Raw genomic sequence first — 15,386 nt, 5'->3', positions numbered from 1 at the left:
AATATTTATGGATTGATGTCAAATTGGACGACAATCCCAAAGAAAAGGAAATACAAAAAAAAAATCACAGAGGTGTGAATGCAGGGCAATAGTTATAAATTCTTCTGTATTTATTAATGACGCAACATTTCTTAACATTCACATTCCACTTTTGGGTTAGCTCTACTTTCTGATGGGCTGCAATATTATTTGTAACGGTGAATTGTGCGTTTCTGCTTCGAAATATACAAATCTAACGAATAAAGAACTGTCAAGTAAAATTTCTGAATAAAGGTCCTAAAGCTGATATCAAAAGAAGTAATCATCTCTTTCAAATCCATAAACACAAGACTGTTGAAGGAGCCCAATAAATTGTTACCAGTCCAGGAAACGTTGGTGCCACAAGCCCACGTTGGTCCCTCAAGCATAAATATTGAAAAAATGCAGGGTTTCTGTACAAGTAAGGCGCAACCTGCCTCCCTTTCCGCTAAAAACTTGACAGTGGGGTGGACTAAGCGCAGCTTGGACCTAGCTCAATTTTGCAACAAATTAACACATAGCTCGTTTTCGTACGGAGTCTGGACTTAGATGTTATTCATCGAGTCAAGACTTAGTTCGTTTTTCATTGTCAGTTCGTTTCGTTAAACTTAGTCCAGACATGGGGCTTATGTATCGAATCACAAATTCTCCAGCTTAGATTTGGTTTGTTTAAACCCCTAGCTGGGACTTACCTCTTCTTTACACTAAGACAGGGTTTATTTTATTTTTGCAATAAGTCAGAAGTCGGTTCTTTTGTGCATGGCGTCATCGAAATTTTATACCATGGACCTAGCTGGTTTTTGCAGTCAGTCAGGAATTATCTCGTTTTGCACTAACTCAGGACTTATCTGGCGCTTGTAGTCAGTCCAAAACTTGGAAGCGGCCGATTTTTGTATTGAATATACACTTTCATACTAACTCACGACCTATCTCGTTTTACACCGAATCAGTCTGCAGCTTGAACTTTTTACCTAGCCAAGACTCAGCTTGCTTTTTTCTTAATCAGGACTCGGTCATTTTCACATTAAATGCTAACTTATGCTCGCTGCTACACTGAGTCAGGTGGTAGAATATTCTAGCATCGAGCCCAGATTTGGCTCGTTTTTTACTCTGATTAAGGATTTGGGTTGCTTGCACTGTTTAAGTCCGTAGCTTCGCTTTAATTTTTTTTTCTGAGGAGTCAGGACTTCGAACAGTATTTCACCGAATCAGTCTGAAGCTTGGACTTATCCCGTCGTAGCATAGAGCAGGACTTAACTCTTTTTACATGAGCTCTAGACCTAGCTTTTTTTTTTCACAGACAGCAAAATTATATCTTTTCAGTATTGAATCAATCCATAGCTTTGACTTAGCATGATTTATGTGCTGATTCAGGACTTGACTCGATTTCACATTCTGTCACCAAAATTCCACTGCTTGGCACTATAATTTTTTTTACGTCGGTTCGGGACTTAGCTCATTTTTGTGCCAAGTGTGAACTTAACTCGGTTTTTCAATGAGCCAGGACTTAGTTCGTTTTTGCACGGCGTCCTCGAAATTTCGCAGCTCGGACTTCGATGTTTTTTTTTTCTTTTTTTCCCTCGTGTTTGCACCAGTAAGTCCAAAGATTAGACTTAAATCGTTTTTAAACTGAATCAGAACTTTAGGACTTGATGTCAACTCAGGCACACTGATTTCGGAAGTGCAAGGGTCTAATTTGCGTCTTCGATCGTAGTTATCTCTATTTTTTCATAAACTTCGTTTAAAAAGGTGTAAAAGCCCACATTTTCTGACAGTAGCTATCTATAAAGAATGGGCCAATTTGAGCCCTTGGCCTTGGGCCTGTGTGGATTATTTCCCCTTCCTCCTGGAGACACAATTGTTACACCTATCTATCTCAAAATTTTAATCCAGTACCACTGGTGACAACAGGGGTTAAAAAATTGCACGGGTAGGAGTTGCACTCCGATTACATTTGATCCTTTGTAAGAGAACTAAAACTTACAATTAAATGACACTCCTTCAAAGCTCCTGTGACAATCCCTTTGACACGAAGGGGCCAGGTGAAAAGTAGACACGTTAATCTTTACTCAGTCAACGCTACTGCCTTGACCGTGATACAAACAGTAATATAGAATTGCATATTTGCAGACCAGCTATTAGACGAGGGACAAGTTGAATTTTTAATCGGAGGAATTAACCTCCGATTAATTTAAGGGTTTAAACCCTTAAGGGCATGATTTTCAAACCTTCCATAAATGGTCTTTCAGGTAACTCCGGAGGGGGATTTTACCTCTGAACTGCATTCAGCTGCGGTAATTTATTTAGACAAAGCATGCATCATGGGTACTGAAAATTTGTGACAATACCCCTCTCATAGTGAAAATAGTAGTTTTCAACAGATAACGATAGATCTTATATGTCGAGGCACTGTAAAAAAAATAAATAAAAAAATTGAACTCAGACGTAAGTAACAGGGTTGCGATGGGGGTGGTGGCCTCCCATGTATTTAGCAAAAGTCCACATACTTTACAAAACCTAATTTGACCTTTATTTGCTACAAAATTGGGTCATCTTGCTGTCACCCGGATGTCATTCCGCTGTCTACCGGAAATCAACAACCTGATGTCTTATCAGGCATATACACAGAAATTTAAGCAGGGGGGGGGGGCATTTCTAAGATTTTTTTTGGGAGGGGGAGAGGGATATGGACTTAGGAGCAACCCGGCGCACGTGCATACAACGTGTCATATTTCTCTGTCAAAATCTCACGTTTACTAAACAACAAAATAGTAAATTTGATCTTGTATTCATAGTATTGAAAATAAGCGCAATATTTACAAAATAAACCGAATTTCAAACTTTACAAAAACATATTATCTCCAAGACGTTCAAAAAATACTCAAGTCAATACATGTAAAAGTGTAAATATACAAAATTACAAGGCACAAGATTTGACACTATAGTTCGGCCGAGAGAATTCTAACTTTATACATATAGCGGAACATAAATTCACAATATTCAATAACTTGTAGTAAACGTGTCCACTGGGAAAACAGAGCCCGCTGGATTTTCAAACGCAAATTATCCGCACTACAGAACCTTAAGTAGAGATTGTTCTCACGCAAATGTGTCGCACTAAATAAATTAGTGCATTCAGAATATGATATTTAAAGAAAAATTTCCACTTATCAAATTATAAATAAAACTTTTATTATATCAATGAGTCAACAACCATGGCATAATTCACTCTAAATGAGCTCAGCGCTAATAGGGTATTCGTTTGGATTTATTTCGTCACCATCATCATAAATGATAAATTAAGAAAAAAAAAACACAACTTGTAACACAATTTCATAGCAAAAATTAAAATAAAAATTGATTTTCTTACGTTTTTAACATAGTTTCTCGTTGATTCAGGGTCGTATCAAGAATTTTTTTTGGGGGGAGGGGGTGTACAAAACCAAACTTTAAAAAAGCACAACAAAAATTTGTTTAAATTCATTTTTTTTACGTTTTTACGAGTTGGACAAACATTTCGGGGGCAGGGAAGGGGGTAAACCCCCTAACTACCACCATCCCCTCCTGGATAAGGCCTTGCAGTGTTCACATAAATTACTTAATAGCCAATATCAATTAAAATAACCTTTGATGATGATGAGGAAAAGAGGGGCAGATAGGATATAATTAATAAAGGTAGGGCTGAACTGGAATAAGGTCAATTATATATTCAAGAAACGGAATAAAGAGTCTTATGTAAAGCAAAAGATCGTTATTCGGATTATTCCTAGTAGACAAAAGTAGGATTATAAAAAGAACATTCTGTATCGTGCATCCAATTTTACAGAAGAGAAAAATGACGAAAGCACTAATCCTTTACAGGGAAAGATTAAAAACCAAAGGTCCTTTGGTAATCCCTTATTTGACATGTCTAATGATAAAACGGCATTATTTGGGTCATTCTTAGTAGAGAAAGGTTGGAAAATACAGAGAATACGCCATGTTGTGCATTACCTTCATGAAAGAAATACAAATAAAGAAGTGCCAATCCCTCGAGGGAACAGATTTAAAACCGAAGATCCCTTGACAACCCTGTATTTCATGTGTTTAATATCAAGATTATTGTTTGGATTATCTGTAGATGAGGAAGTAGGGGTAAAAAAAAGTATGCGTGCGGTGCTTTTATGGAATAAAGAGAAAGAGCTAATCCCTTAATAATAAATTAGAAACCAAGGGTCCTTTGGTAACCCCTTATTTCATCTGTTTAGTGACCAGAGGAAGGTAGGAAAATAAAAAGAATATTGCAATGCCTTAAGGGGTGGAATAATAAAAAATGTAAAGCGCATTGCTGGTAAATAATAAATTTAAAATAAGCCTTTATTTCAGAAGATGTTCCGCGATGCAATGATTATTAAAATTCACAAATTTGTATTTTAAAAATTAATTGTTTCCCATACAGTGTTGCCACATCTGATATTTTTGCTGCTTTATCAGTAATATTATAACAAATTATTTGTACAGCTGCAAAAAATCATTAATCTTAAATTATTAAAATTATCAATAAATGATTAATTACGCAGGCACAGAAATTTGAGATGTAGTTCTGAATGTGAGTTTAACATGCGTTTGAAGAAATAAAAATTTATTTTAGAGTAATTTTCATAGTAACTTTATGATTAATGCTTGAAGAAAATAATACGGTTTTAAAACACATTTTTAATATTAAACCAGGCTGGACAAAAATATTTGAAAACTGGTGCTAGTTTAAACAAAACAAAGTCAACAACGCCATTTAACGTCCGTCGTTTCTTGACATTTTTTCAGCGTAATAATAAGGCGAAATTAGTGCAATTAATTTAATAAGTAAAATGAGTGTAGTAGTACGTGCCTGATCTCAGTTTCTGAGAAAACATAATTACGATGCTTGAAATAAACGCCAAATGCTAGATGGTGTCGGTGATTTTTTTTTTTGTCGACACAAGTCCCAGTTTCCACACTTGTAAGTTACTAATACTATTTGGCTGTTACAGTATATTTGTATGTGATTTAATGATTTCCATTTTTTGTAAAAAAAAAAAAGAAATTCTTGACATTTTATAGCTTTTACAAAATACTTTATTGATGCTGAAAATATACTTTGCTATATAAAATAAACTGGCACCTAAACGTTATTCTTGGATTTAAACGTTTTCTTAATTTTATTTTCCATTACTTGAGTAATTGAAAATTGTTTAATTTAGTCATAATCTTACGACCGACAAAGTAGACTTGTTTGTGAATAAAAATTTTACGACTAAAATTTGAATTAAAATTCAAACAAAACTGTAAATTATTTATGCTAAAAATAGGAAGTACTGTGTGTCCTTAAAAAAAAAAATTGTAATTACATTAGTTAGAAACATAAATTGCAAATCTTACATTTTATTAAGAGGATGCGGTACCTTAGAATCATTTTACGAGCCTCGGCTTCGGCTGACCTTCATAAAGACAAAGGGGTTATTAGCGTTTTCTCCCAAGGAACTAGCTAATGTAGCTATCATCGAGAGCTGTAAAGAATTTGAAGTTTGACGGCGAAACTTTACGGAAAAGATAGTAATATTTAATGTCATTTTTGTCGACGAGCTTTATGTCATTTTGTGTCATTTTGAAATATGTCATTTTATGTCATTTTGTCAATCAAAGCGGGTTGCGCAAGAGGGAACCCGAAGTGGTGAAACTGATCAAATGATAATTTCTATGAGGTAAATTTTTACGTTTTCCCGAACAGGCATGCAAAAATATTTTAAGGGACTGCCCTTTCCTGAACTTAAAAAAGAAAATTCTACTTCATTTAAGCGAAAAAACAAAATTTGACACTTTCTGATGATACCTTAAGCACATATACTTCTTCAATTTCAATTCTCTCAACTTGACCCCCCCCCCCCTCCCGAGCAATACTTCTTTTTTTTGTATTTCCATAGTAAAATAATTAAAAAATAGCAATTAACACACAGATATACCAATATGAAACATGTCAGAATCAAGTAAACACTATGCATTATGTGTGAATGAAATATCTTCTCTGTCAATTAATCATATCAACTATAAAATTGTTAAAGAACTACTAGAACATTTAAAAATATTTAGGCGGTAACTTCTTACGGAAAAGAGAAAACATGCCACATCTCCTTATGCATTAATCTATGAACAAACTGTGAGAATTTCAAACATGCCACATCTCCTTATGCATTAATCTATGAACAAACTGTGAGAATTTCATAGAAGAAATAGAAGAAAGTTGACAGTAGGACTTCAAGACACGGGCTAAATAGTATCACTGAAAAGCCCGCCTGCTGTTAAATAGAAGAAGAAGAAGACACACATAGTCATTTTACGATATAGTACTTTTTCGTCAAAATGAGAGCTTTTCGATGACCTTGGTGTAGGACTTTAAATTATATTATTTTTATTCACGAGAAACTAAGATGTGTGATTTTTTAGGGTCAAGAGGTAATTAACAAGGCACCAAATTACTAAATGGAAAATTACTATATTGCCAAATTACTATATTACCAATTAAGGAATTACCAAATTACTATATTTCCGTATTTTACTTATTGTCAGGGATCGTCTCGGGTAATAAGACATATTATTTGTATTATAAGGGTAATGTCAACTACAAAAACTTGCAGAAGAGAGAGGCACCAAGAATTTCAAGTATTAATTTTTCATGAATTTCCAGTGGCACATTTATTTCGTAACAGAGAAGATATGTTGAAAAATTATTTTAATCAGTTTAAAAAAAAAATTCAAAATGGTTTAAATATCAGAAAAAAAGGATCATATCAAAATAGCCAGAATTTTTTTTAAGTCAGATTCAAAAACATTTTATTAGTTTCAATTTTTTTTAACGAATTTTTCCGGCGTACTTAATTCATAACAGAGAGAAAATATATCACGATCGAGACATAAAATACGAATCAGCTTAAAAAAAAGTGACCATAATCGTGTTTCAAAAATTTCAATCGGTTTCAAAAATATATTTTAAAAAATTGGCCATGATCAAGACAAAAAAAGAGGCTAAAAATACTATCAAACCTAATTTTATGGGCTATAGAGCAAATTAAATTCGAAGCCAGACACGTCTAAGCACTGTTTTTAGATAATATATATTTTAAAGAACCAGTTTATAGATTTTTTTTCTTGTATTAATCCTAAAAAAAAACACAAATATTTCTTATTTCTACTCCCCTATAAAAAAAAATGAAATGCAAAATACATCAATCCATTTTCGACGTGATAACAATATGTAATAATAAAAATTATATATTTTAAGATTTATCCAATAATAAATATAATAAATTTATAGTATATTTTTGTATCGAATGGAAGCGATAAGAGAACAATAGAGAAAAAAAGTAGGCATAACTATAGCAGTTAAATGAGTAATCATTAAATCAAAATTATATATTGATCTGAGTAAAGATCAGATCTGGTAGAAACTAAATAAATTAGCACCGATGAAATACCATAAAAATGTTTGCTGATATAGCACCTCCTTTTATTAGAATTATTAGAAATTATTATTAGAATATACTTGGTTACCATATGCTAAAAACCGTCCTTGATTAAGGGTTTAAACATATGAAGGTTACACCGCTGTCTGATAAGGCGTTTAAATAATTTGATGAAAGTAACTTTTGGATCAAGAGCAAACTTTTTCCCCCTTTTATCTGCATTTAGCTCTAGCAAGGGTAGCCATTAGAGATGACGAAATAAAAGGCTTCAATAGAAGATACATGAAACTACAAATTTAGGTTAAATTTGAGAAATTGTGGCATTTTTCAGATAAAACACAATTTTTAGACCCCGTCACTCCATAACTCAACTTTTCTTTTACTGAATTCCCCCTCCCCTCTTTAGAAAATTTTGGAAGGTGCCTTTTTTGCCTAGTGTTTAATTTCTAATACAAATCTGTAACTGAATGTTCATTAGACTTAATTTTGGATACAATTAATTTTGTTAATTTAATTAATTAATTTTATTCGGATTTAAGCACGTACGTGGGAATTTAGTTCGGGGGTGACAGGTTCAACAAAGCACCAAAACCAGATGAAAAGCATGAAAAATACGAATACAAAAATAAGTAATATAATATATATAATACAAATTTTGAGATTACTAGGAGGGGATTGGGTACAAACAGCAGATCTGTTCACAGTGGAATCCAAATAATAGATAGACAGCAATATCAGAGAAGCGCCAAGAGTAATTTCTAAGGTAAGCAAACAGGGGGCACAAATTCACAAAACTGTAGCATATAGGTGGGGGGGGGGGGGTGAAATTATTTCGATTTTTTAATTAAGAGACAAAAAAATATTTTATACGATCTAGGGGGTGAGGCATTGGTGCTTCTTTTTCAGTTTGTTTTAACAATATCAAAATCTAGACAAAGTCCCCCCCACCCTAATTGGCGCCTCGTGCAGGCAGAATAGAGAAAAGAACTTTAGAAAGTTCACGTGATTAAGCATTAGAGCCAAACTCAGTCACTAAATGACACTTCTGATTTATCCAAAGAAACATTTCGGGGGGGGGGGGGGGGCAGAGGGGATTCAAACCCCCCAAGCCCCCCACTGGGTACGCCCTTGGGTACTTAGCTTCAGTTTATAGTTTCATATAGTGTTTGGTCTGTGCTTTTTTAGAACTTGGTAAACAAGTGTTTCTAGCCAAAAAAACAGGTTATTTCAAGAGCACCAACGATTTTCTTTTGGCACCGACTGAAAAGAATCAAGTACGCCCACGGGTAGCTTACGTACCACAGGTCACGCGGGTAACGGGCCACGTAAGGCTTGGTTACTATTAGCAAGCCTCCCAACAAGCTACACTTTTTCCGTCATCACTGACACATTTGGGTGTACAGTAATTGCTAAGCGGACTAAATGCGGCAATTAAACCCAAATTACATTTGGGTGGGCGGTAATATACAGCGGACTAACTGCAGCTGTCAGAGCGCGGAAAAAAACATTATCCTTGAAAAAACATTATCCTTATTAACTATCCTTGCGAATAATGATTTTAGGCTAAGAAAAAATCTCTTTCTATTCTATCATTCATTCTCGTATTTAAGTACTTTATTCTTAAATTCTTTATTAAATTATATATTAATTATTAAATTCTTTCTTAATTATGTATTAAATTTTTATAGTATATTCTTTATTGCTGTTTAACGTATCATAGATTGTTAGCTCAAGTAACCCTTAAAAATAATACAAGTTTTACAAAAGAACGTCTCCACGTAAAAGCTTACGTTTTAGTGACTCAACAGCAAATTTCCCGAGCAAGCGACGCCTTTTTTGGTATCAGTGACGCACATCTGGCGCACAAAAAAATGAGAAAAACGATTTAAAAAAAAACAAACTAATGTTAACTTATTAGCTACGTTTGCGAATAATTATTTTACGCTAAGATTATTCTGTTTTTCAATTTATCATCATATTTAAAACGTTTGGTTTTGTGGCACAATTTTGTCGCGTGTAGCTTGTCGGCTGGTGAAAAACCTCACATTTTTAAACACCTGACACACAACACCGACAAACATAGCAAAATTTTTGAAGCTGTGACCCTAACTTTTGGTTCCTATTGATGCGATTCTTTTTTTAACGCAAAACGGCTCACGGATAGCAGATGTCGAAAAATCGGAAAAAAATATTGCTCGATATTTAAAAAGCATATGGATTGGAATAGGCTAAATCAAGTTCTAGAAGCCAAGAAAAACATTCAAAGGGCTAATCTGAAGGGTTAAGTGTTGTTTGTCAAATGTTAGTAAAAAAAATTCCTGATAAACATGATGAGTTTCTCAGTTACTTGCAATTTATGTTTTCTCAGTTACTGCAATGAGTTTCTCAGTTACTTGCAAAGTTACTTGCAGTAAGCTTTCAGAATAACGGATGCGATTTTCAACAGCTCAGTAGATTTCAACACAGCCGCTGAACTGTTGTGACGCATTAAGTTGCAGCAAAAAAGCGGAGGAAATTTGACGAATCGCGTAAAAATCGCCGTTTTTGCGTGAAATCGCATCAGTGGGAAACAAGAGTAAGGTAAACAGGTAAAAAAGGCGATCCTTAACCACAGACAAAATGGAAATGCACAAACAGAAAGACAAATTTCTAGGAAATGTAAAATAATTAACGACAGGCGAAAAACACCTTTTTTCATCACATAAAACGCCCCTGTACACGACATCAGGGTAAAAAAAAATACTTTTAAAACTTTGGTATATAGCTACTTCGGCAATGCCCTGAAAAGTCTCAATGCAACCCGATTCGAATTAACAAGATGTAAATAAAAAATTCAGGTAAATGATGTAATTTATGAATACTTCCGTAGTATATACTGGTTGAAGATCAGAACCCATTTACCTTATAAATTTTTACATCATTTATTAAATACAAAATAAAAATAGTGATTAGAGCTCTAAAATTAGTCCATGAATTCTTGAGTAATATTTTATTATTAAGAAACAAATAAATAACTATTAAAAAGATAGATCAAAATTATAAAAGTAAAAAAGTATAAAATCAAGGTCATATAATCGCTTGCATTTCAAATTAGCTTTTTATCAAATATTTTCGAATTTAATAATGAAAGAAAAATCAATTTCCAATCAGCTCTATTTAAATTCTCTTTTAGCTATGATGCCAAGATGCCGAGAGCCACGCAGATGCCGAACACTTATAGTATTTCTCGTAAAAAAAGTAACGAAGTTCAACGAAGCAAATAATTTCTATTTAAAGATATGAAAAAAAAAATAATAATGTTTAATCTATCAACATAATTAATTTATATTATTTAGTAACTCCAAAATAAAAAAGAAAAATTACTTTAAAACATTTCTAATAGTTTGTGGCGAAAAATAGTAAAGATGTTTGACATCAGGGCAGCGCTGGGACCGACCTGGTATACGACAGATCGATTGAATGAATTCAGGTTGCATACCTCAAGCATAACCGTTGTAGCAAATATTTCACTAAGGCACTCAAAAACAGGTAACAAACATATTCTGAGAACCATGGTTTACACGACGTGTATCTTTGTCTAGAATACCGTTATGGCAAAAGCCAAAAATTTGGCCCCACATGGCTATGAAACAAATAAAAATTTGTTTTAAAACATTTCTATGATTGTTCGAAAGACTGTTGTAAATTCAGGGTGGTTGAATTTGAGTCTAATCCTCGTCCTTTTTATCCGGTTTGAGTTCCACAATTGCGTGAAGTTCTTCTGCAGTGTACCTAAAAAAAATGAAATAAAGAAAGCTAAGGACCAGGGTTGCCACCCGGCGACGGAATAAAATCACTAAATTTTAGTAATTTTTTGGTTGATTTAGTGATTGTCCTCAATAGTTTAGTGATTTATGCGCTAATTTAGTGATTTTTTATTGAGGCAATATAAAATCAAAATAAATAGTGATGAATCACTAGGGGGGGGCAACCTTGGGGGGGGGGGCAACCTTGGGGGGGGCAACCTTGGTAAGAACCACAGAAAAATTACTAGTGAAAAAATTATAAGTCAAAACTCTTTTTAATGGCTTAGCTTTTACACAGAAGAGCCAATCAGCTTGAATTTAACTTTTCATCAATTTTATTGCTAAAATTTCACATATTAGCCTCCCTCTAGTGCATATTCTTAAGGAGTAATTTATTTCTCCTACACCCCTTTAATTTAAGTTGTAAGGAGTGGATATTATTATAAGTATTAAAATTATAAAATCTTATAAATTATTCATTAAAAATTATTTTTCGATTATTAAATAAGTAATTTAATAGATTATTTTATATCCATCGTAAAACAAAATGCTAATTTTTAAATACCCAATTCAGGCCAGATTCTAATTATGCAATTTAACTACAGAGAAGCAGAGGAAACACCTTTTAAACAGTCTTGTGATTCAAACAATTTTTGGCCTTTTTACTTGCTTCAAATTTCACGCAGGATAATTTATAGCCAATCAAATTTTTAAAAAATCAGGTTTACTAGTATCTCCAAAAAAAAGAAAAATATGATTGACACACCTCGGACATAAACCAATAGGATTAAAACCCACGTTTTAGCACGAAATTATAGTTAACAGCCAAATATCTACCAACAGTCACTGTGAACTGCTGAAAAAAATGTATTTAGCTAAGAAAATCTTAGGAGTTTTAGAGGTTATAATAAAGAATATAAATTGAGTATATTCTATCAATTTCATCAGTTGAGATATTGCTAAACTAATCATCACAACTGAATCAATAGTCTAAATTACTTTAGAGTGACAAAATTAGCCTAAAACGTAAAAAGCAGAGAAATGAATCTCAATTTGTGCGCCGTTAGGCTAAGAAAATTTTAATGGGAGATTCGAAAGAAGTTCGTTCAGAAAATGTAGATGGCAATCGTATCATTTAGTTCAAAGTAGATCGATTTAACACCCCTTCATCAAGTGATATAGAACTGGACAGGGTTGCCACCAAGGTTACGTTCCTACCATTTTTGGTACGTTTTAAATAAAACGGTACGTTTTACGTCGCGGTCCTAGAAACATTACATTTTTGTTATTTTTTTGAATTTATTTTACAATTATGTTACGCTTTTGAATAATGAGTAAGTTTCACATTTTCTGAGTAATCTGGCCCCCCCCCCCCCGTGAAAAAATCCGCTTTCCCATTTTAATTACACTGACATGAGTATGGACATTCTTTCACATCGCTGTCATTTAATCTTATAACACATTCACTCAGTTATTAAAATGAGAAAATACCCACTTCGCTTACTCGCATAATAAGCTATAATAACATTCTGAACTTCTCATTCTTGACAATATATTTTTCAAATTATGCAGGCAACAAATGTCCCCTCCCCCCCCCCTTAAGTACCACTCTTGATAGCAAAATTAAGGCACCCTGCCTTGAAAAGAGACCTTCCTATCAAAACTTACGAAAAAGTTACGTTTTTAAGAGTTTGGACGTTACGAAATTTTTTGGTTTGGTGGCAACCCTGGAACTGGAATACAAGACGACAGAATGTTTTAGATTTGCAATAAATGCTTGGGTCTTCAAAGTATAAGTAAATTTATTAAACAAGGCGTTAATCTTACGGGATCCATCTGATAACATACGAGTCTATAGAGCATGATTAGTTATGATAGGCCAAAACGCATAGGATATAAAACATTTTGCTCCTAAAATGAATTATAGATGGCAGGAACATACTCTTTACAGAAAGAGTGCAAAAGAGTATCAATATATAACAGCAGTGAAAAGTTTCTTCAGAAATGACACAGGTCAAAGCGCTCGGAAACGGAAAATCCGTTTATTATATAATGGAAAATCCGTTAATATATTTATACTGTAGTAAATTTTTTTAAATCTTATAAGAAACTATAAAAACAAAGCTTAAAAAAACACTTCATTTGTAATTTTAAAAAGCACATTATAAGCAAAGTAAAGGCATTTTAAAATAATTAACCATTTTATTCGATATCCTTAAATATAATTTCCTCAGATCTATGTGTATCTGATTTGGATTTTTTTTTTTTATTACTGCACAAACACAATTCGAGTCGGACTGAAAATCAACTGGTTTTACTTCGATAATTTTGTTCTTTATTCAATTTATAGACTTAAAAATCTAATTTTCCAACCCAATTAATGATAATAATAATAATAAAAAAAGAATCAATATGAAATCAAATCAATTAGAAGGACTTTTCCTGCTCTTTGCTCAACGATGGAAAAATGGATACGGTGGCTTTTGTTTCCAATCAACTTCTTTAATGACCCAATATTTCATTAAATAAACTGATTTAAACCAACCACAGTCCAATCAGGATTTTCCTCCAAAGGAGAAAGGCCAAAAGGCCCCTATAATCACCCCAATTTACTGCATAAGGGAAAAGTAAAAGAGGATATATTTTTTTTTCGTAATGTTAATATTAACCCCATTTTCAACTGTTTACCACATTCTAAATTAATATGCTCTCTTATTTTAGTTGTAATACATTTAATATATTTTAGCAGTTCTTTTTTATTATACTGATCATTTAACTTTTTCTGATCTACTTTTATAGTTGTTGAGATTTATATTTTTTTTTCATTCTTGTTTTTTTTTTGCTGTATTTTTATTAGAAGACACGTGCAAGTTCAGCAATAATTGCTCGCAAACGATATTTTCAAATTAAAACTTTATTATCTTATTATTTTTATTATCTTATCTAATTAGACAAATTTGAAAATCTGTAGGTCACAGACAAATCTATAAACATATCCTTTTCCGGATGTTTTATGGATTATATTTTTCCCATAGTAGTATCTTAACCACGAGAAAATTTTTCGTAGTTCATTTTTGGCAATTTCTAGCCGAAAGAAAGTTTGGCAGATTTTGGGATTGCCAATTCGAGAAAAAAAGTTAAGCAATGTTTGCTCATGAAATATATTTTCAAATTAAAACTCTATCGTATCTAAAAAGACAACTTGGAAAGACTTACCAAGAGTTTCATGTTTGGTAATTCTTTTCGGCAATTTTTTGCCGAAAAAAAAAAGTTATAGCAATTTTCGGAAAGGTCAGTTCGAAAAAAGAGTTCAGCAATGTTTGTTCTTGAAGGCTATTTCCGAATCGAATCAGACAAATTTGAAAGACTGAACCTATTAAACTCTGTAGGTCACAGGCAAATCTATAAACATACCTTTTTCCGGATGTTTTGTAGATTATATTTTTGCCATAGTAGTATTCAAGACCTCAAGATAATTTTTCGTAGTTCATTTTTGGAAATTTTCGGAAAGGCCAGTTCGAAAAAAGAGTTCAGCAATGTGCGTTCGTGAAAGCTATTTCCGAATTAAAAACTTTATCTTATCTAATCAGACAAATTTGAAATACTTACCCTAATAAACTCTGCAGGTCACAGACAAATCTATAAACATATCTTTTTCCGGATGTTTTATGGATTATATTTTTGTCATAGTAGTATCTAAGACCTCGAGATAGTTTTTCGTAGTTCATTTTTGGTTTATTCTTTCGGATTCCCCATCTTCTGGCAACTTCATCCGGATCAGACAGCTTAAATTCCCAGCCATCACCTGTCCAACTAATGAAGTTCTGACAGGCTTTATCTGTTAATAACTCCAGCAAAAACTGCCAGAGTTGAATTGGCCCTGAGCCAGTAAAGCACGGCCCACCTCCAGGGGGTGCACCTGAAAAATAAAACGGGAGAATTAGTTGTGTGGAGATTTTTGTCAGAACGTCAAAAAACTGAGAGCACATGGAGGCGTATAGATTTTTCTAAGAATTTAGTAATATTAGAATTTAGTTAATTTATTGAATTAGTAGGATTTAGGAATTTAGTAATATTTAGCAATGTAAGAATTTAGTAATATGGAAAA

General features: G+C 33.1%; 1 protein-coding gene across 1 annotated transcript in view; it reads right to left on the bottom strand.

Moving 5' to 3' along the window:
• Positions 1-2,796: 2,796 nt before the first annotated feature.
• pnt (ETS transcription factor pointed) overlaps positions 2,797-15,386 on the bottom strand; it is a 152,300-nt gene continuing 139,710 nt past the window's right edge. Inside the window, exons 8-9 of the mRNA XM_089092561.1 lie at positions 14,888-15,197; positions 2,797-11,264 (exon numbers count right to left, since the gene is read on the bottom strand). Of these exons, the coding sequence (XP_088948687.1) occupies positions 11,201-11,264; positions 14,888-15,197 (374 nt within the window). The 3' untranslated portion in view covers positions 2,797-11,200. The remainder of the gene's footprint in view (positions 11,265-14,887; positions 15,198-15,386) is intronic.

Source organism: Artemia sp. Qi Xiang Cuo, chromosome 7 (genome assembly GCF_049724085.1).
Source record: "Artemia sp. Qi Xiang Cuo chromosome 7, ASM4972408v1, whole genome shotgun sequence".
Lineage (NCBI taxonomy): Eukaryota > Metazoa > Arthropoda > Branchiopoda > Anostraca > Artemiidae > Artemia > Artemia sp. Qi Xiang Cuo.
The sequence above is the reverse complement of the archived record's forward strand: the minus strand, read 5'-3'. Positions and strand labels throughout refer to the sequence as shown.